This window comes from Drosophila erecta, unplaced genomic scaffold (genome assembly GCF_003286155.1).
Source record: "Drosophila erecta strain 14021-0224.00,06,07 unplaced genomic scaffold, DereRS2 tig00000021-arrow-pilon, whole genome shotgun sequence".
In the NCBI taxonomy this organism is placed as follows: Eukaryota; Metazoa; Arthropoda; class Insecta; order Diptera; family Drosophilidae; genus Drosophila; species Drosophila erecta.
The window spans coordinates 5,770,490-5,791,307 of NW_020825198.1; the positions used below are offsets into that span (position 1 = coordinate 5,770,490).

At 44.4% G+C, this 20,818-nt stretch overlaps 4 protein-coding genes across 4 annotated transcripts; 1 reads left to right on the forward strand and 3 right to left on the reverse strand.

Annotated features, from left to right (window-relative positions):
• Nucleotides 1-657: 657 nt before the first annotated feature.
• Nucleotides 658-7,623, reverse strand: LOC6545674 (E3 ubiquitin-protein ligase CBL-B-B). Its single transcript, XM_001971620.3, has 6 exons — nucleotides 6,666-7,623; nucleotides 5,724-6,131; nucleotides 5,480-5,604; nucleotides 5,288-5,409; nucleotides 5,098-5,229; nucleotides 658-3,452 (listed from the first exon to the last, which is right to left on the reverse strand). Exons 1-6 carry the CDS (start codon nucleotides 7,217-7,219, stop codon nucleotides 2,172-2,174), a joined length of 2,622 nt encoding a protein of 873 aa, XP_001971656.1. The 5' UTR covers nucleotides 7,220-7,623; the 3' UTR covers nucleotides 658-2,171.
• Nucleotides 7,624-10,287: 2,664 nt separating this feature from the next.
• LOC6545675 (agrin) lies at nucleotides 10,288-16,742 on the forward strand. Its single transcript, XM_001971621.3, has 4 exons — nucleotides 10,288-11,629; nucleotides 14,740-15,760; nucleotides 15,815-16,012; nucleotides 16,074-16,742. The coding sequence occupies exons 1-4, from the start codon at nucleotides 11,410-11,412 to the stop codon at nucleotides 16,615-16,617; spliced, it is 1,983 nt and encodes a 660-aa protein (XP_001971657.1). The 5' UTR covers nucleotides 10,288-11,409; the 3' UTR covers nucleotides 16,618-16,742.
• On the reverse strand, nucleotides 16,679-20,698 carry LOC6545676 (exocyst complex component 7). The gene is made up of 8 exons (XM_001971622.3): nucleotides 20,539-20,698; nucleotides 20,320-20,485; nucleotides 19,748-20,259; nucleotides 18,302-18,366; nucleotides 17,509-18,239; nucleotides 17,127-17,449; nucleotides 16,931-17,064; nucleotides 16,679-16,875 (listed from the first exon to the last, which is right to left on the reverse strand). Exons 1-8 carry the CDS (start codon nucleotides 20,584-20,586, stop codon nucleotides 16,773-16,775), a joined length of 2,082 nt encoding a protein of 693 aa, XP_001971658.1. The 5' UTR covers nucleotides 20,587-20,698; the 3' UTR covers nucleotides 16,679-16,772.
• On the reverse strand, nucleotides 18,600-19,622 carry LOC26526900 (protein matrimony). The gene has a single exon (XM_015158870.2). It carries the CDS (start codon nucleotides 19,487-19,489, stop codon nucleotides 18,836-18,838), a length of 654 nt encoding a protein of 217 aa, XP_015014356.1. The 5' UTR covers nucleotides 19,490-19,622; the 3' UTR covers nucleotides 18,600-18,835.
• Nucleotides 20,699-20,818: the final 120 nt, after the last annotated feature.

Genomic DNA, 20,818 nt, shown 5'->3' on the forward strand with positions numbered 1-20,818 from the left:
CAACAAAAAAATCGTAAAATCTTCAAAATGTAACAAAAACATCTAAAAAAAAGATACAAAAAATATACAAGAAAAATACATACATACATATGTGCTTGAATACGAAAAAAAATCGCAAACTATATAAGTCAAATAATACAACAACAACAGAATAAATAATAAATACATATTTCAATAAACTAAAAGTCCCCCTTCTGTGTATTTATGTTATCTACTGCTGGAGTCTGAGAGTAAACCCTAATAATAAAATATACTATTTGAAAACATATGCTTTTGAGTTGGCAAACCTGGAGTTCCAAGGGATCCCCCAAGTGAAACGTTGCTGTATTTTGGTGTAATTTTTCGCTTTTATTTATAAGAATAATTTATATCTGCTTAGATTTGTTCGGTTACATGACGTGACTATGGTATGGTATCATCATTTCTCAATTGCTGCCCCATTTGGACAAAATTCTCGGTTCATTGACTTTGCTTTTCGGATGTTGGGCTCTCTATATGCTGGGAATTTCAAATTTCTGCTTAAAATTCACGATCCATTCGCTTAAATACTTCTAAACGTTGTATGCGTTTAGGTAATGTCAAATAATCTTACGATTTAGCGTTTGCATTGATTTCTCGTTTTAGTGAATATATTGCATTGATTTAGATTCGTTTTTGTTTTTGGTTGTCGCATGTTAAATATATCGCCTATTTATAAATATATATCGCCTTAGGTGTAGTAGATATACGAGTATGGCAAAAATTGTATTTTTCGTGTGAGGGACTAGAACATTTTCTGACGAATTTTAAAACCGATCGATCGATTATCATATGTATATAAAGCCAGTAAAAAGGGATTCGTAATACAAATTGAATTATGCATATTTTCTCGTTCAACTTCAGGGAGATTAATTGATTCGTATCGAACTTACAAGTACTATTACAAAAACGTTCAAGCTTTGTATAAAAAATCGAGGTAAACTTGATAGTGCATCGGATCTGTTTGGGTGTTGTGTCCTTAACTTGTGTGTTATCCTTGCTTGCAATTGGTGTTCATGGGAAACTCAGAATTCTGTGTTCATTTCATTTTCTTTTTCATTTATTTGTTTTTTGTTTGGAGGCATTCGCCACCGAAGGCATTTCAATAATGGCTGCGTTCGATTCTAATTCTTCAATATTCGGTTGGATTTTACTTTGGATGAAACGATGAACTACTTATAGATGGGCTCATGAGCATGACACTGAAAGAAAGCATAGACCTAGTTGAGATACTATATCTTTAGATACCGGATCTGGCTTTGTCTTTTGGTTTTTATTTTTTATTTTTCTTTTTCCTTAACTTTTTTTGTGAGAGCGAGAAAATTTGAATATATTCTTCGTTTGTTTGGGGTGGGCAAGTTTTTCTTCCAGAACTGCGTAAATACGAGTTATAATTTCTTATATATTTGTTTGCTCTTAATAGGAAGAAGTTAGATAGTCTTAATTTAAGTGTACATAGCTATATTTGATATCCAAGGGTTGTGCTTAATTTTTTGCTCGCCTTACTGGCAAATATTTTTATCTTTCTTTCGTCATTAACTTTTCGAACCGGGGGAAACGTGAATTGCTTGTGCTGGCTACGCCAAGTGGGGACTTCCAAGGGCTCCATCTGCTGGGATCGCAGAGCCCATCGTAATTGTGGGACAGGTGTGGCTTTGGTGCTCCTAAATCGAATAATATTTACCATGCTTTTAGAGTCTAATGCGAATTTTCTTATTTTCATACAGTCGAACTTCTCCAACTTGGTTTTATGTGTTTAATTTAGTAACACTAGCGTTTAACGATGGGTTTGCTACAATCTGTGAGCTATATAAAAATATTTCTGGTTCACTTTTATCATATTTTAAATCAATAAAACTAATTGGGTTTACTACACACACAAATCATATAGTTTCTTAACGAACTATAAAGATGCCCTAAAATAAAAAATTAATTTTAGATGTACATGAATGAAAGAAACTTCCTATATTAATAGAAAACAATTTCACCAAATATTATCTTTTTTTTTTTTTGGTTAATTTCACAAATTTAACAACCTAATTATTATGCCAATACTCAAATGTTCGATTTAGAGAAGTTCGACTGGTGATCGTTTTCGTTTTGTTTTGGGTTAAGGACTATCATCCGATATAACAATCCGACGGCTGGGCACTTCAGGCGCTGTTCTTGGAGACAAACTCGCGCAGGATGTCGCCGGCCATCTCGATGTTGTTGCGCGAAATCCCTAGGGCGGTGATCGCGTTCTCCTTGGAGTAGCCAGCGTTCATCAGGCGGGCTATGTACTCCAGGTTAATGTTTTCGTAGGGCACGGTGCCGCAGTCTTTTTGATTGATCGTCACGTTCGCATAGAGCAGCGGCTGCGATTGCTGGGCAGGATTGGACCCATTGCCAGCCACCGCTGTCGCCGATGTCGTCGTTGTCGTTTGGCTCTGCTTAGCCGAGGTCGCCTTCTTTCCGTTGGCCAGTGCTGCAGCGGAGGAGCCACCACTGCTGGTGGTGCACAGTTGCGTGTAGTGGGAGGATGCCGAGTCCTGCCGGCTCAAGGTCACTCCGCGCGCCTCCAGCGGGCGGGTATCGATCACCCCACTTATAGTTTCCGCCGGACCCACCTCTACGATGTCCTCATCTAACAGAGAGAGCACTGGCGATGTGGTACTAGTTGCTATCAGCTGCTGTCGCATCAAATCTTCGGCAAAGGTGTCCACGCTAGGCGAGACGTGTGGTGGAATTGGTGGAGCTGTCGTCTGGGGCGGTACATTGTCTAGGCTGCACTGGATGTTGTCGATACTCTTGCTGCTGCTGGGTGCTGGTGGCGCCGTGGCCTTGCTGGGTGTCTCCACGCCAGGTGAGGATTTTCGTGGTGGCAGGGGAGGCGCCACAACAGCTGCTGCCGTTGCTGGTGTACCCGGATCGTGGAGATTCTGCAAGATGGCATACGAACTCGAGCTGGAGGCATTGTCGCTGCTGCTGGTGCTGTGGCTGCAGTTCTGGGGCAATTTCTGGCCATAGGTGGAGTTGGCAACGCAGGAGCCAATTAGCGGAGCACTCATCCGGTTGGTATTTTTTTGGCTGGAGCTGGCTCCGCCGCTACCACCTCCATTGCTGAGCACCGCTGAAGCAGGAGGAGCCGAGGGCTGTGGCTGCTGGTGCTGATGCTGGGAGGAGGATGCCGAAGCCGCCACTGTTGCTACCGAGGCTAGAGAGGAGGAGGAGGATGTGGAGGCGGCGGCGATGGAGGAGCAGGAGCTGCTGGGCAGGCTGAGGGTGGGCGTGCCGCCTGCATAGAGATCGTTTTGCACAGCCATCAAGCTGGGCGTGGTGCTCCGGCGTCCCAAACGTGGCGATGTGTGCGGACTGTGCTTCTCAGCCGCCACCGTAGACGAGGTGCTGAGTGCGTGCAGCGATGAAGTGGCTATGTTGAAGTCGCCCATATCCTAAACATATCCAGAACAGAAATCAGATTATAGGTCTCCTTGCGGTTCAGTGAACACCAGGCATGGAATAATGAAACTTAATATGTTTTCGTTCAAATCTTATGGACAACGATCTTCAACTCATATTAGATATCTTTTGGAACAGAACAATTTAATCGAATTAAATAAATGCTTTAAAAAAAGCGAAAACGTTAAGTTCTTCTACTATTCCATTCTATTGTAGACCACTTAAGCAAATAGTTCGCTGATCAAAGAGCATGCCGCTGGCTGGAGGAAATTGGCATGCACATCAAACAGAAAATCTGAGGAAAATAAGAGTCACTAGTAAAAACAGAGCTAAATAAATAAGAAAACATATAAATCAATTCAAACCAATATTTAAATATTCATATTATGCATATATTTTGTTTTGATTCAGTTTTTTGTTTTTGTGGTTGTGTGGTTGTTTCGTTTTTAGCCGTAAACTTATTAAGGAAATCAAAAACTAATCGCTAAATGTATAAAAATTGCATTAGATGTATTATATAAATAATCGTTATCGTTATTGTGTACATTAATGCGATCTGATTTATTGTTATATTAAATTAACGAAATGAGCCGAAAAATGGGTTCGATTTTGTAAGCTAATACTTTTCGTTCGTATTTTTGATAGCAACGAGCGCTACAAATTCTGGCCTTGTGACACAGGAAATCAAAAATTAATTTACATACAATCTAACTAAATTATCGATCGATTCGAGGCCTCCTATGTTTAGCCTGATTTCGTAAACTTTTTCGCTTTTCTTTTAATAATAAATTACAGTCTTAGGGCAGCGCGTTGGCTGCTTACAAATAAAATTGAATTGATGGGGGGAAGTAAACGCACGCTACTACAAACTAAATGTATCTTTGGAAGTATTAAACAATAAACTAAAATGAAATAAACACATAACGGAGTACAATGAATAAGAGAATGACTCTAGAGTAGGGAAAGATACAAAAAATACTGCGGCATACAGGAGATAATCAAGCTCGATATGGAAGAGAAAATTCCAAATACTACAGAACAGGTTACAATTATAAATTCCATAGTGCCTATGTACAAAAGTGCAATCGAGGGCGAATTGAATCGAATCGGAGCGATTAAAATGATTCATAAACAGAGGCGAACGTGATCAATAGATAGAGGGAGCGTGAGAGAGGAAAAACGAACAACTAAACGAACGCACACAAACCAAACCGGCGGAGAGAAAACAGAGGAAGCGATAGCAAACGATGGTTGATGAGCGACTTCCGGTCAAAGAACTTTAACTACGTTATGCATGTGCTCGATGGACAATGGTTGTGATTGTGGTTGTGCTTGTGATTGGGCGTGTGTGCGTGGGTCTGTGAGTGTTAGTTGCATGAGTTTGGCTAATAATTTAAATATGTTACAGCTAAACAAACAAAATTAAACTCGAAACTGCCACTGCGAACTGCAGGCTAAACATTAAACTTATATAAACAATAGCAGTTGTAAAATCTAAAATATATAATGTATATATAGGCATATATAACTGTATAAACGAACCAAAGGTAATCATAAGAGTAATATGTATATAAATAGCAGCACAGGCGGCAGCGGAGCAGGCGGATCAGGCTGATCAGGCTGTGAACAAAACTATACCTCAGTGTCGTCTTCTTCCTGCTGCTGCTGTCGCCCATTGGTGACGTTCCGGTTGTGTTGCTTGCGCGGATCGAAGGCGTCCACAACGATCTGTTCGGTGCCCTTGATTTCGGCCCGACAAAACGGACAGCCCTGCAAGAAATCCATTGTTAAGTGGGTGTTGTTTTAATACGCAATTAACTCCGCTCACCTGTCCCTCGGAATCCACTTGCCAGGATGTGAGGCAGGGAGTACACAACAAGTGGCCACAGGGCTCGATGCGGATGTCTTTGTCGTTCTCCGCACAGATTTTGCACAGCTGAAAGGTGCTGCCTATAATGCCAAATAAATACTTCTTAGTAAACGAAAAAAAGAAAGTGGTTGTTATGCGACAATAGCATACCCATTTCACAGTAAAGTTCGTATTGCTCTTGGGTTACGGTTATGTGGTCCTCGGTGGGACTTTGAACGGCAGACGACAGATCCGGATTGTACGCTTGGCCATCTGGGTACAAGTAGAAGCCCTCTCTGAAAGGCAAACAAAATTATCAGTAACGAATACACTTTTATAAAACAATTACATCTGACATTAGGGGCCAGTTTCGTGGTCAACATATGATATTCTTTAATGATCTACAATATCTCACCGATGGCCATCGAGCAGCGCTTGGCACAGCGACTTGTTCTGAGGGATTGTCTGCAGAATCTCTCCCTCGGCAGTTACGTAGCCGATGGCCCATTGGCCCAATCGCGTGCAGGAGAGCCGGAAAACATAGCTGCCCGCCTTGAGGATGTAGCGCTGTAGGCGCGCCTTCACCTCGTCGTATGTGAGGAACGCCACGTAGCCCGGATGTGTGACGGCCAGAATCTGCCAGTTGCGCAGCAGTGTCACCCAAGGTTGAAAGAGGCGTGTGAAGACGTCGAATTCGAAGTTGGAAATGAAGTCGTTGCAGGTAAGATCGATAGTGGTCTTTAGGGCCATGGCCTCCAGGCCGGAGATTATGGGATGTACTTTGTTTAGCTCCTGTCGGAAGATCTTCCACGGAACCAATGTGCTGCAGGAGGGAGACGTGGTAAGAAACGTAAGTGGTTTTGTGGTATATTATTGCCTTGGGACAAATAAATTATTTGTATGAATCGGAATTCATACAATAATACCTTCAACTATACTGATAAAAAGTTTGGGAAGGGAGTTCACAATCGTAATGTATCATCGTAAAAGTACAAACAGTAAGGGAACACTTTTGGGGTATTCAAAATATACAATGTGTGGTCTTTGATAATTACACATTTGATATCCACTTTGTAGTATTATCCTTTTAAAATATGGGCATTAGCATGCGTACCCATGGTTGCGCTGAGACCGAACCAGTTGAAACTGGTTTGATTCAGACACGATATTGGATATTCAGAGTTTCAATTCAAGTAGAATTATCCATATCAAATCAAATCACAATGAATGAACTGTTTTTTGGTTGAATCCACACTATCAGCAACTAATTCATTTAGTTCTTATATTGTTATGGCTACCAATTAGACTTGGTATTGTAGTTGATATGATGTTCCACTGTCCAATAGGCACCACTCACCTGTTACCGAAATTACTCTTCCAAAAGTCGGCCGCATCCGCCTTGGTGATCCGGAATTGATCCCCGGCAAAGACACCGTTGGGGAATATGGCCTTCAGTTCGCTGAGCATGTGGGAGAAGACCAGGCTGAGCTTGGTGAGATTCCGGCGGTAGTGGGAGTTCTCATCGAACATCTTCTCCTTGCCCTCCTTGAACAGCTTAATGGCCTGCTTGCACTTTCGCATCAGGTTGTTGATGAACACATTGAAGTGCTCGTTGGCATGGAGCAGGTGCATCTGGTCCTCGTTCTTCGAGTAGATCAATCTCAAGCGCTGGTACGTATCCGGCAGGATGTCCAAAATAAACGGTGGACTATTCTTCAGATTCATCTTGGGCTGTTGGCACAGTTTAACCACCTTGTCCATCAGCTTCCACGTCTTCTCGAGCGTCTTCTTGTCGGTGGACAGACGCTGGGAGACGCAGGCTTCCGAGATGGCGCCGTGCAGCTTGGAAAGCAGCGATGGGAAAATCTTTGGCTGCGATTGCACACGGGTTCCACTGCCTCTCGTCGCCATCTTTTCTCTCTGCCGCTGCGCTGCCGACTGCGCTGCCTCTGCTTCCTCTTCTCAGCTCGTCTCCTTCTTGTTGTTGTTGCTGCTGCTGCTGCTATTCTCGTCGTTGTTGTTGTTGCTGCTGCTGGTGCCCGTGTGTAGTAGTAGTGGTGACTTCAGTGCGATTTTCCCCCACAAGCTAAGCAAACGCGATCTATCCGATTGGGTGCCCGATCCTCACGGCTTTATCCTTGCACCTGGCGTGTGCATTTGGGGCTACGCGTTTCGGCGACGTTTGCGTTTTTTAAACCCACACAATATTTTCGACTTTTTCAATGAAATCTCGGTATGACCGCGGCCGCAACGCCAGTAAATACCAACCGATTACGCACAGTTGGGCACACTAGTCAGAGGGCTGCATTTCGCTGTGACGTCACCATTGACCGTTGTAAAAAGACGTCACAAAATGGCGACCATTTGAAAAAAAACGTTACAAATTAAATTTATTTAAATAATCATTTTGGAAATCAGCTTTGGACTTATATATAACAAATTATTCGCTTTATATTAGAAGTCAGTATAGTAAAAACTTTTTTAGCCCACACCTTATCTCGATCTTAATAAATATCTTAAGTTTATCATCCAGTTCAATTGAGTCGAAAATGAGTCTTTCAAATTGTTTATTGCTCCATCGAAGTTCCAGTTTGTTTGATGATTTTGGGTTAAATATACATTGCCCATGTAAACCATGTAAATGCACGAAGACTGAAATGAATACTGGCAGATCCTCACATTTCCCAAATGAAATGTAGTGTAATGCATTATATTGTGTACAAGAGTTACAAATTCCTTTCCATTCCAACATATGGGTATTTTCCCGGCAGAGGCGCGAACTCTCCCCTTGCCATATAATTTCCGCCGTTTATCCAGCGATCCATTATTTATATAATACTCGCACTGGTTTGCTTGGCGAGCGGGAAAAGAAAAACGAAAAGAGCAGTGATTAGATGGAAAGAAAAGCCGCAGAACAGGTGCGTGGCTCTGGCCTTCTATCGTTTATTATGGCCATCTTTTCGCACACACGCCTGTTTCTATCTTTCCATTTTTTGCTGTTTTGTTTTAATATGCAGTGGCACTGCAGCCGCAATTTTCACTTTCCATTTTTATTGGCAACCGCAGGCGAGCGCCGTCAAATATTTGGCCAAAAAAGAAACTGCACGGCTGCCAAAAGGTTTTTACGTCTCCGCCAGCCTGGCTTTCTTTTAATTAAATTTTGCTCTTCTCTTTTCAGTTTCTTATTTTTGGCGCTGTTTTCCTATGGTTATTTCTTATTTTTTTTGGGGATCTGCAAGCCGTCGTGTTTGGGGTATTAGTTCTGGGCACTGGCGCTTAAAGCCGAGTCACGCCTGTCATATGCAGTTTGGCTTTTTCCCGTCCAGCTCGGCTCGGCTCAGCTCGGCTCGGCGTTTTGGACCTGGCTCTCACTGAGCTGCCCAAAAAGCTAACTGTAAACATTCACTTACTGACCTCTTTTCCCATTCGGCGGCCACTTCCAGCTCCAGCTCCACCTCCACCTCCACCACCACTCAATTTTCTTTAATGCACGCGACTCCGCCGCCAATGATCTGCTTCTTCAGCTTCCTCCACCCGCCGCCCCTGCACAGTGGTTCCAAATTTTGTGGATGGCGAGTAACTACCCACAACACATTTCCCCAAAATCATGATTTATTGCACAAAGAAGAGGGGGGTAAGTACTCATAGGAAAAGAAAAGCTGTACTGTGACTTGTTATTTAAATTGTTGGAAAGAATTTTGATTGTCTTTAGAGTAATGAATATTGTTATTGCTCTAACAAAAATAATATATACAATGGCCTGCACTAAAAATGTTTTCTAACCACATCAAAGATAAGCTATGTATATATACGACCCTTGTAAAGTTTCTGCTATGTTGTTACTTGGTTAAATTTCCCTTGCGAATAGTAAAAAGGCTAGAACTATTAAACCATCATATACATAGCATCCAAGACAATGTGATTAGGTCTAGACTCTGCTGGGTGAACGATGTGTAAAATTCATAAGGAAATCTGCAAATATTTGTTGTGTAAGTTGGGTATTAGGACACTGTGCGAGGTGATAGTAGGCTATGTGTGTGTGACCCTTATTCGCAACGGCCGCTGAGGCGTAAAATTTATGGCTTTAAAGTCTACAAGTCTATAAACACAGCTTCCAGGCTGCACTTTCTACTGCAACTGCAACTGCCACTGCCACTGCAACTGAATCGTGGACGCGGATCGTGAATATTGTATATTGAGTGTGGGGATGGGATGGATTGGGTTGGGACTGGGCATCGGAGATATCGGGGGCGCACGGAGGTGGATGTGGATGCATCTGATCCGATCGAATCGCATTGTGTCGAATCGTGTGTGTGCGTTATAATTTCAAATGCGGCGCGCCTTTTTGGCTGCATTTTGCTGCCACTTTTGGCAAATTAAATTTGTACGCAAAACCGATTAGGCCAGGCAGACATGACCAAGTTGTTATTTTAAATACCGACAACTCCATTTAATCAATGTGCCCCGGCACCCAACAATGCGCTTGGAAAACCAGTGGTAGTGGAAATATTGGGAAAAACTAAAAAAAGTATGGGTTTTTCTGGCTGTAATCTTTTTTTGGCCATTGGAAATTAATAGAAAATTGATATGTTCTTTTATTTACTAAAGAAAAACAAAAAATATTTTAAATCCATAGATTGAGGTCCTTAAAAGGGTTCCAAAATAAATGTTCTTAATTTGAATACTCTTGCTTCAGTCAAGTGATCATTTATCATTTTTTGAATCTAAGAAAATATATTCTTGGAAGTTGAGTTTTTCTAACCTATTTGTACATTTTGTCTTTTATATCATATTTTATTTTCTCATTATATTGTAAACTTTAAATACCTTTGCAAATACCTTTGATTTTGTATTCAACCGGTGAGTGAATTGGTTCGAGTGTAGCTGCAACAACAACATCGCTGTATGCTCTGCTCTGCCGGCGCCGACTGCGCTGCCTTTCACCCATATAAATTTCTTTTCATTGCAAATTTTTTGCCATTCGTCGGCGCATTGTCAAACCTTCCAGTCGCATTTGGAGCCCCAAGCTTTCCGAGATTTCAGAGCGACTCGTCACTAAACAAAGGTCCAAGAAGCGCGAGGGGAGAAGAAAGAGTTTAAAAGGCGAAAAAAGAAAAAGAAACATCGACGAAGACGAAGACGACAATACGAATTGTACAAATCGGATGCGAGCGCGAGTGTGTTAGTGTCCATTCATTCATTCGAGAACAATAAAAAAGAAATGAAATACAAAATGCAATTGCCGCAGTTGCAGTCGCAGTCGGCGTCGCAGTAGCCGTCAGCAGAGGCAGCGGCCGAGGCAGAACAGTAGCAGCAGCATCGAAATCCGAAAGAGAGATCATTTTTCATATGCGAATCGAAACTCGAAGAGCGCGCATCAAAGTCAAATTCAAACGGCGAAAGAGTAACGGACAACAGCGAATTGTTTAGTGCGCATAATAGGAACGAACACAAAAAAAAAAACATAACAAAAAAAAACCAAATAAAAGGAATATAAAGCCTTAGCAGAACGTAATTGAAATCAAATTAAAGGCGGGCCGTGCAAAAATCCACAAAACATCAAGAAAAGGCCATAAAGCCAGGGCGATAAAAAAGAAATTATGCTCCATTGTGCGATTGTGTGAAAAGGTCAAGTGCCCGGCAGGCAAAGGGAAAAGCGAAAGAGACAGAAGATTGAAGACAGAAGACAGCACAAGGCACTGGAGCTTAATGTTAATAGGCAAACGAATGAACTCGTAAAAGGGCGAACGGCTGAGTGAGAGAGAGAGGGCAACACATCGACACATCGCCTAACAAGAACAAGAAGAGCAGGAAGAAGAAGAGCCGGCCAGGCCCAAATGACCGCAAGATTACCGTTAATTCGAGCAGCTTGAGCGCCATTACGAGCACTTATATTATCATCTCCCTGGCCGACCAAGGAAGAGAAAAACTTTCCTCCAGCGTCAGCCGCAGACGCATAAAAGTTTGCTACTATTTCGATTTCAATTGTTAACGAGCGAAAGCGCCGCACGTCTCAACAACACGCACACGCAGCCGATCCGAGCAGCAAACAACAAATCATCGCGCAACTAATAGGAAAAGTGCAGCAGACAGCAGCGAAAATGCACCACAAACAGCATCAGCATCAGCATCCCCCCGCCCCAAAAGCCTCCCAAGCACAGGCCCACGGTCTTGGCCAGACTCCGAGCCAGATCGAGAGATGCAGCCATAACCACAGGCCCAGTCTGGGCCTCAGCTTTGGCGGCTCCAAGAGCCAGCGACAGCTGTTTGGCGCACTCTTGGCCATGTTCACGTTGGCGGCATTTGCGTCAACCGCCAGTGGTAAGTCATACACTGCGAGAAAGCGCAAAATGAGTGCGACAAGCTGAGTAGAAAGTAACTGAAAGTTCTCTTGGACCAGCCGACATTTAAACTACCTTTTTAACCTTCTCACAGGGATTCTCCCTATTCAAATTGTTTTTATCCCTAAAGAAACGAATCAGATTAAAAAAATCTTCTAAGTACACGTGTACTTAAAATTGAAATCAGATGACAAAACTACGTCCTCAGTCGTAATAATGTACAAGTTAAAGCAAGTTATAGCTCAGTTTAATAGTGTATTTAATATAGGTAAAGCTAGTTAATCATAAAAGAGAAAACCGACTATACAACTTAAAAATCATTGTTTAGGCGAAGATGGTTGCTTTGAAATCCAGACGAGCTATTTTCAAAAGGGTCTAATAAGAGTTTCAAAGGGTATTCTTGCTAACTTTCCTATTGCTAAATATACTTTCTCTACAACTATAGCAAGTTGCATTTGCAACGTTATCAGGTTGCAGTTGAAACTGCGGACGGAGTTCTAGGGAAACCCAAGTTCTTCAGTGCAAAACGGCAACTGATCTTGAGCTAAATGAAAGTTGTGGACAGACTAGTCAAGTCCCAGTGAGTGCCGTCTCAATTACCGCCTAATTTCTCCGGGTGCTGAAACGGAGAAGGTGAATCGGGGTCCGGATCTAAGACCTACAGCTGTGCGGTGGTAGAAAGGCCGTCGCAGCAGCTATTCATTTCTAAGGTACTACTCCGCACAAAGTGAATGTAAACTGGCACACACACGCGAGTAGAGCCTCCAGACCTCTGAGGTCCCCCCAAATGGCCCCGAATGCCACCAGACCTCGAACTCCCCAGTTTGTGGCACTCACTCCTCGACGCACAACATGCTCGTAAATATTTTCGTGCACAATTTGTCCAACATTCGAATAAATTCATTAAAAGCACGAAGGGGCGATACAGAAGCCGGGGGCCCTGAAAAGGGGGGATGCGCTGGCACATGGGGAAATCAAGCTGACCGCACAGTGGCAGCGAGCTTGAAATCGTGATGAACGGACGGGTCGACGGAGGCGGGTCAATTGAGGGGGGTTACATCGTTTAACGTTGACCCGGAGCGAAATGATTTGTTTTACTTGTAAGCGCGATCATTTGGCTAATTGATAACAGCTCTTCATCAGAGATTGATGGGTGAAAGATCAATTAGTTTTGGATGCTGTGATCTCGCGTGTATGTACACATGTACGAGTATATGCATATATTTTAATGGCCCCAATCAGTGGCGCCGTGATTCATCTATGGGCTTGGTCATGTCTCTGCTCGCCACTGTGCCACACCAAACCGGAGCAAACCGAGTACACTTGGTGTGCTCTATGTGCACATATATGTACATATGTACCCATATATACCCAGTATATATCATGCAAAAGTCCATGCCCAGCAGTGCAGTGCGTTGGTTGCTGGATTTTTCCACTTTTGAAAATTATACGGTGGATGCTTTTATTATTTCTCTCGCCTTTTTTTTGTGCTTTTTTTGCAATTGATGGCATCCGATAGGCAGGAGCCTGCAGCAATTCGCTGGAGGCCAGGAAACTGCACCTGCACTGAGCAAAACAAGCAGGAAATATATTCACAAGTTAAGCAGCTCGCAAGATAACGAAAATAATCCGATAAAATACACTATGTTTTCATTAGCGATTTGTACTTCATCTTGAAAAAGATTTACATTTCATTGCAATACTAGCGCCACACTTTTCTTCGAGTGCAGGATTGGTGAGAGTGGGTGGGGCGGTTGAGGTCGCATAGCTGCCATGCCGAGTGCGATTGGCTGTGGTCTCGGCTTTTGCCACTGACCATTCCAGCGGATCGTTTACATGTGCATTAATTCCTAACGCCGCTTAATTTTCTCCGAGCTTAATGGCTCCTCTTGCTGCCGATGCCTCCGATGCCTCCGATTCAGATTCAGATTCGGAATCGCATCCAGCCAGAGCAGCGTCCAAGTCCATTAAGCTGAGAATGCGTCTGCTTGGCTGGCTGACTGGCTGGCTGGCTGGCTGGATGTTGAAATTTCCATCTTTATGGCCGGCAGCAGCAAATTGGAATAATGAACGTGGGTTCAATTATCGCAGCCAAACAATCGTGGCAGCCCCAAAGAGCGCTAATAGATTTTCTACTGCTGGTGGGTATGTGCATTTACGTGTGTATATCTTTAACTTAGTTGAGTGCTTCCTCCGGAGGCGGCTCTCACAGCTTTCTTTGCAAACAATAAAAAAAAAACAATATACAAGAAAAAAAAAATGGGCAAACTAACCCAAACTAAACCAGCAGTTCCACATCCGATCCGACCAAAGACAACAGAAATGTTCGGCGCCGTAGGCAATTAGTGTGGAAATTTCACTTGCAGTTTTTAGCACAGATTAAGCTTACGATTTCTGGAGGGGATTAGCATGAACAATTATAGATGGAGGTCGTTGATAGTCTATATGAGCGTAGCGAGTGTATACTTGTGCTCAAATCCCATTCCCCCCATCCAAACATAAATGCCTTTGTGTCGTTTTACTTGGAATCGAGATTTGACGACGGGTAACATTTGCCGTTGCCGTTAGTAAAAGGGAACTCCCCCCGCTCCCGTTGCCGTTGCCCAAAAACAAGAATTATTCAAGTTAATGGCTGGTTACTTGAGTCGGTCATGCGATCACTCCAGAATCTGGACTCGGATGCGGGGGAGTCCGGGTGGCGGCATGGACACAGTGGGTCACAACTGCGTAAAATGCCCTATGATCGTGCGGCTAATCTGACATTTGTATGCCCAGAGTCGACTCTTCCGCATGCCGCTAAAGCGCTGGGGAAAATGCAAAGGGAAAGTTTCTTCTGGCGGCTCGAAACAGAGTTACCCTGGGAAAATTCGTTGGACAACAACTCATTACATGCGAAACAATAATAAGCACACGTCAATTTCCCTATAATTAAAGCTTAATTATTAGTGAGTTGTTGTGTATTGAAATATAGTTGATATAGAACTCTTCCTTTAACTCTGGTCTGCCTTTAACTGTTAATTTGTTAATTTGTTTAGAATTATGTTCCTAATTAATTAATCAGTTAATTAATAAAACACCCTATCCCCACAGGCGCTGTGACGGACTCCCCCATCAAGATTATCCGGCTGCCGGCGCAGGCGCCAGTTATCCGCTATCGCAGTGCAGATGCGGCGCCGGACTCCTTGCTGATCAACTACCGCCAGGATGCGCAGCCGGAGCTGTCCTCCACATTGATGCAGGCACCCGGTGCGGCGGCGGCTGCCTTGGAGTCGCTGCTGCGCGAGGAGATGGAGCAGCAGCAGTTGGCACAGATGGGCAGGCGGAATAGGGCCAGTGCCACCGGCACCGGCAACTGTCCACGATCCTGTCCACCGAGCATCACCGTGGGAGCAGAGCCCGTGTGCGGCAGCGATGGTCTGATCTACGCGAATATCTGCGAGCTGCGCAAGAAGACTTGCTCCCGCAGCGGAGTGTCGCTGATCAAGGACGTGCGAGATGGCTGCGAGAGGTCGAAGGGTTCGGACTGCAAGCACCGCTGCAGCACCGAAAAGGATCCGGTTTGTGGCACGGACGGAAGGACCTATTTGAATCGCTGCATGCTGAGGGTGCAATCGTGTCGCGTAGGATTGGCTGCCGTGAAGCTCTCGCATGTGGGTCCTTGCAGCAATACGAGTGCCGTTCGCGAGTCCTGCCCGGTGGACTGCAATAGTGCACCGAAGGATGGACCAGTTTGCTCATCGGATGGCAATGTGTACAACTCCACGTGCGAGATGAAACTGAAAACGTGTGGACAGGGTGTGGTGAAAACCAGTCGGAAGCACTGCCAGTCCACCCGAATGTGCAGGGAATCCTGCTGGCGTGTGGCGAGGCCCACATGCGGTTCAGATGGAAGACTGTATGCCAGTCCCTGTAAAATGCGCTCCTCTAATTGCGGCAAGCACGTCTTTGAGGTTCCCTTGTCCTACTGCATGTCGCAGGAGAGGCATGGTGCATCCGATGCCTGCCCCACGGAGTGTTCCAAATCGGAAACGGATTCCTCGTCGCAGTACGTGTGCGGCAGTGATGGTAACATTTACTCTTCGCTCTGTGAACTGAAAATGCTGAACTGCGGGTGAGTTTGGATGAGCTGGAAATGGAGTAGCCATGCTTAAGTTTGATCTTTCAGTCCACAGCGTAAGTCCATACAGAAAGTGAGCATGGACAAGTGCAAGAATCGACTGACTCGCTGCAAACAGCTGCCTCCTTGCAAGGATTTCAACAGCTTGTTCGGTTCCATCTTCAGCTCCAAGCGAAATGACAAGCTCTGCGGTACGGACGCCAAGACTTATAACAATGAGTGCGAACTGGCCCACGCCACCTGCCTGTAAGTGCTCCTTCTAGGATCATCCATCAGTCATGGATTTCATTTTTCCAACTCTTTTCAGACGCGGCGTGAATCTGGCCCACATTGGACCCTGCACGGATCTCAATTCGCCCACCAAGGATTGCGGGGATGCCTGCACCCGGGCGGATTTGGAACAGCAGCCAGTGTGCGGTTCGGATGGCAACACCTTCGCCTCCATGTGCGAGTTCAAGCGGCGCACTTGCGACCTCCGTGTGGTGCCCGTTTCGCTGAAGAATTGCGCTTTAACAGCCGACTGCGAATCGGATTGTGATGCCCAGCCGCCAAGTTTCGTCTGCGGATCGGATAATAACCTGTACAAGTCCGAGTGCCACATGCGCAAGGAGAACTGTGGCAAGCACGTTTTTGTGGTGCCACTGAAACGCTGCCTCGCCGCCTTCCAGCTTAAAGGATGTGCCCGCATCTGTCCCAGGGAATTCGAGCCTGTTTGCGGCAGCGACAATAAGACGTATCTGAACGACTGCTTCCTGGAGATCGAAAACTGCAGGGCGAACCAGACGGTGAACGTCAACTACTACGGCGCCTGTGGCCGCCCCGAAGCACCATCCACTAACTTCCTTTACTAGGACGTTTGCGTGGCGCCTTCATTTCACTTGGCATTTAATATTTGTAGGCTATAGTCTTGTATTGTACTTTTTTAAAACGATATTTATTGAGTTTGAATTAAAGCCCCCAACGAACTTACAAGGAATGCACTCAACGCCTGGCCTGCATTTTAGGTCTATGCCGAATCATCAAAGAGCTTGCTTAGCATAGCGTTGATCTCGTGCTGTCTATACTTGACGTATTTGTCTGGATTTTTGCTGAAGTGCACTCCAGAGTAGCTAAAAATGATTCAAGATGGTTAGGTATAAATTGAGAAACCCTATATATGCTTACATTTCGTAGAATCTATTGTATATGGGCAGTATGTGCTCCACATTATCACGTTTGATGCCTTCGCGCAGGATCACATCGGGTATGGAGATGCCCCGCTGGATTTTACATGCCTCCTCAAAGTCCTTGTTGAAGTTCTGCAAATGGTTGAGGGATGTTTTTTTAAGGTAAGGAAACTCAGCATAGTCCAAAAACCTACAGAAAATCTCTCCTTGAGCACACTGCGATCCTTGTCCTTGACCTTGCCGGCAACTGGTTTGGGCAGTTCATCCAAAGAATAGATGCCCACCAGCATCTTGGACCAAGTCTTTTGATAGCTAGCCTTCAGTTCGCGTATCATCTCCATGTAGCTGTGTTCGCACTCAGGCTCGGCCAGGGTAACCAAATCGATAAGATTGGAGCGTTGCAGCGACTTGAGGATGTAGTGAATGTTGTTGAGGCGGAAGAGATGCTTAGTGGCCTGGTCATTGTACTGCTCGCACTTATTCATGATAGAAAGATTCAGTTCCGCCAAAGCTTTCTCTGCAAAATGTAAATAATGGTTTCAAAATGTTCTGACAAATGATTTAGTTGCCACTCACTTATGTAAATCGCCAAGAGCGCCCTATTGCGTTCCTCGACCGGCAGCGCCTTTTTCATCAAAATTGTGTCCAGTTGAGTGGAGTACAGAACGTCCTGTGCCAAAATGGAACCAATGACATCGAAATGATCGTACAAGTGCTCAATAAACCAGATCGTATTGGAAGTCAGCTCGTGTACGGTGGCATCTTTTGGAACATTGCTTTGGCCCACAATGTTAGTGCTCGATTCACCCTTGACTACGTCCAGGAAATGCTCCAATGCCTTGGCTCCTGTATGCTGCAACTTTTTCAGTACTTTTTTCAGCTGTTCCCTTTGCGCTGGATCATATGTGCGGTCGATATCCGGCTGCAGCAGTATTACGCGCTTCAGCGCGGAAAATATACCCAACGCCGAGGTCCACTCTTTGCGGGAGATGCAGCGCAGGATGCGTTGGGTTATGGCCTCAGCGTCCTTGACCACCAGATCGATGGCATTGTAGGCCAAAGTGGCGAATACATCGTTGTGTTTTGACTGGGGAATAATGTCAATCATGATGGCTCGCTCCCAGTTAAGTAGCCGCTGCAATCCCAGCAGCATGACCAAATACTTGTCCAGCTCCTGATCTCCGTCCATCAAGTCCTCGGAGGTCAGGTGGTCGCTGTGGGATGATGCCTTCTTAATGGAGAACCCTGTGGACTGCTCAATCGTCTGCGTCGCCCGTAGATATAACTTGTTCGCCTTCTTTTCGAATCTATGCATATTAAATGAAATTAATCGCCTATTTAAACTTGGAAAATGTGTAATGATTCTTACATTTGCTGAAGACGAGCGGAGGTGGTCTTTTTTGGCTCCGTTTGGCGTCCACTATGTCGAGGTCTCTGCAAGAAAAATTTTACAGACGTTAATTTTTACTCCTCTTCCACTACTTTTAAATAATAATTCAAAATGGTGTTTCTTCGTAGTTATTAAGAAACTAAAATGTAAACAAATTAACAACTTTTTTTTACTTTTTAATATGCATTTGATTCTTACAGTTTAATTATTTTTTTATATAAATGAGTGTTTTACAAAGCGTTTATACCCCAATATTTTTGACAAAAGTATTATGTAGTTTGCTAGCTTATGAAATAACAGTACATTTGTTTAATGAGCTTTGGTGCAACATTTTATGAATTACATTAAATATTAAATTATATATTTTTTTTAAAGACTGAAGAAGACAAGCTTCAAGACACCAGGTCTTTTTTTACAATATCACTTAGTTATAATAAAATCACAAAATTTTTCTTCACATAAAACATTTTAAATTTTAAGGTACGATTCCTGTTGGATATGCCAGCGATACACTTAAAGGGTGCGGAGCACATCCATGATGCGGTTACAATCCTCATCGGTATTTAGGCCAATTTTGATAAGATCCGCACGCTCCAAAGACGCCAGTTCCACCAGATCGATGTGAGCCTCTTCGAAGTTGGTCACATAGTTCTCCAAGCCCATGTGCATAAGTATCTGTTCCACATTGGCGGCATGGTTAACAACATACGAGTGGTTCGATGCCTTGATGGAACGCCGACGCGACTCCAAGGCCAGTGAGTTCTCCATATTCGAGTCGTCCGAACAGGTGTCCGGGCTACTGGAGATCTTAATTTCTCGCTCTGGCTCGATGATCTCCTCCTGCGACTTGGGCAGTATAAAAGGCGGCGGCTTCAGCTGAGTGCCATGACTGGGTTGATGGTGATGGTGCTGATGATGGTGATGGTGATGCGCCTTCGATGGCAGTTTCTTGAAGGTGGCGAACCGCATGGGCGACACTGGACTCTTCTTTGTGCCCATATTCTCAATGGGCGAAAGATTGGGCGAACGGAAGTTGCCGAAAATCGGAGTAGAGCATCGCACGTTGGAGGTGTTCACCTTCAGGGTGTTCCATCTGCGCTCCTTTAACGTTGGCGTGCAATTCAAAGTAATTTTCGTCTTGTTCGTGGGCGTACGACAATTCTCCATTTTTAGATATTATGACACAGAAAATAATGCGTTCTTTGCGAATTCAAGCTGGCAAATGGCGGACATCGAAACTGACATGTAATGCCTCCGAACACGAGCTTTTTCGAACCAACACCGTTAAACCGAAACGATCAGAGATGGGAAAAGCATATACCCAGCATCGTACATATCGCTATTCTTAGTCCATTACGTACTATTTTACCCACTTAATTTACATACGTTAATATTAATTTGAGTGTAGAGGAACTGGGTACTCACCAGGGCCTCGTGGCCCCAACTGTTGCTCTTCTGGTGATCCTTGAGCAGCTGCAGCGACCGGAGGACCACTTCGCCCCGTTCCGTCGCGTAGATGTTGGTGTACTCCCTTAAATTTTGCTCCAGCCAGTGCGAGATGGTGTACAGCTCCTCGCGAGTCGTTTGCGAGAGCTGCCGGAATGAGGTATACTCATCGCTGGAATCGTCCTCTATGTAGATAAGATCCAACAGCTCCACGGGCTTCAGCGGCGCACTGTGCTTCTTAAGGAGCATGCTATAGTGCTGACTCAGGCCTTCGCATCCCGTGTTGAACAAACTGGTGACATTCTCCAGCTCCACGCTCTGCGAATTGTTGTGCCTGAAGTAATCGTTGGCATCTCGCAGTTTGGCCAGTGCGTCCAGGAACACGGAGATGTTACCCTCCACCGGACCCTGGTGAATCAACTGGCACACCTCCTGCGAGACATCGTAATGGGACAAGACACTTTCCAGGCAATTCAGAGTTGCTTCCAGATCTGAAAAAAGAGGCGGTGACACATTAGTTTGCCGGAATGCCATGGAGTATATTTTCCTACTCTGCTGCCGTTTCTGGAGCTGCTCCGTCTCCTGGTACACGGGTAATATGGTCTGTTCTAGGTTTCCCAGGCGCTTCTCGAAGATTGTTAGAATACTGGACATTTGCGTGGACAGATCATGATATTTATCCACCCGATCTTTCAGCAGAGCTAAATTGTTTGCTTCCTACGGATAAAATAGGTAAGTGTAGAGGTTTTGGCGATGACAACCAGGCGTACCTTCTCCAATTTATTGTGCGCTTGCAATGAACTGTCCAAATTGTTCATTTTCAAGCGTATATAATGCCAAAACCCTATAAAAACAAGCAATGGTTCTGAAATACACAACAATTCTTTTTTTATTTTGATAGCACGAATTTAGGTATTTTATGCACAATCGCTTTGGTCATACTACCGATTACCGCGTTGCCAACGTCTTTATAGCTAATAAAATTATAACGGTCATTTCAGAAAGCAATATATACAGGTCTTAAAATATTGTGCACTTGAGCAATAGTTA

Coding starts and splice junctions, on each gene's coding strand:
- LOC6545674 (XM_001971620.3), bottom strand. CDS start 7,219: ATGGCGACGAGAGGCAGTGGAACCCGTGTGCAATCGCAGCCAAAGATT. Junction 5,410..5,479: donor CGAACTTTACTGTGAAATGG/GTATGCTATTGT, acceptor TTGGCATTATAG/GCAGCACCTTTCAGCTGTGC. Junction 3,453..5,097: donor AGGAAGAAGACGACACTGAG/GTATAGTTTTGT, acceptor GGATATGTTTAG/GATATGGGCGACTTCAACAT.
- LOC26526900 (XM_015158870.2), bottom strand. CDS start 19,489: ATGGAGAATTGTCGTACGCCCACGAACAAGACGAAAATTACTTTGAAT.
- LOC6545675 (XM_001971621.3), top strand. CDS start 11,410: ATGCACCACAAACAGCATCAGCATCAGCATCCCCCCGCCCCAAAAGCC. Junction 11,630..14,739: donor ATTTGCGTCAACCGCCAGTG/GTAAGTCATACA, acceptor CTATCCCCACAG/GCGCTGTGACGGACTCCCCC. Junction 15,761..15,814: donor CTGAAAATGCTGAACTGCGG/GTGAGTTTGGAT, acceptor TTGATCTTTCAG/TCCACAGCGTAAGTCCATAC.
- LOC6545676 (XM_001971622.3), bottom strand. CDS start 20,586: ATGAACAATTTGGACAGTTCATTGCAAGCGCACAATAAATTGGAGAAG. Junction 18,367..19,747: donor GTTGGGGCCACGAGGCCCTG/GTGAGTACCCAG, acceptor TTTTTCTTGCAG/AGACCTCGACATAGTGGACG. Junction 18,240..18,301: donor TCCGCTCGTCTTCAGCAAAT/GTAAGAATCATT, acceptor TAATATGCATAG/ATTCGAAAAGAAGGCGAACA.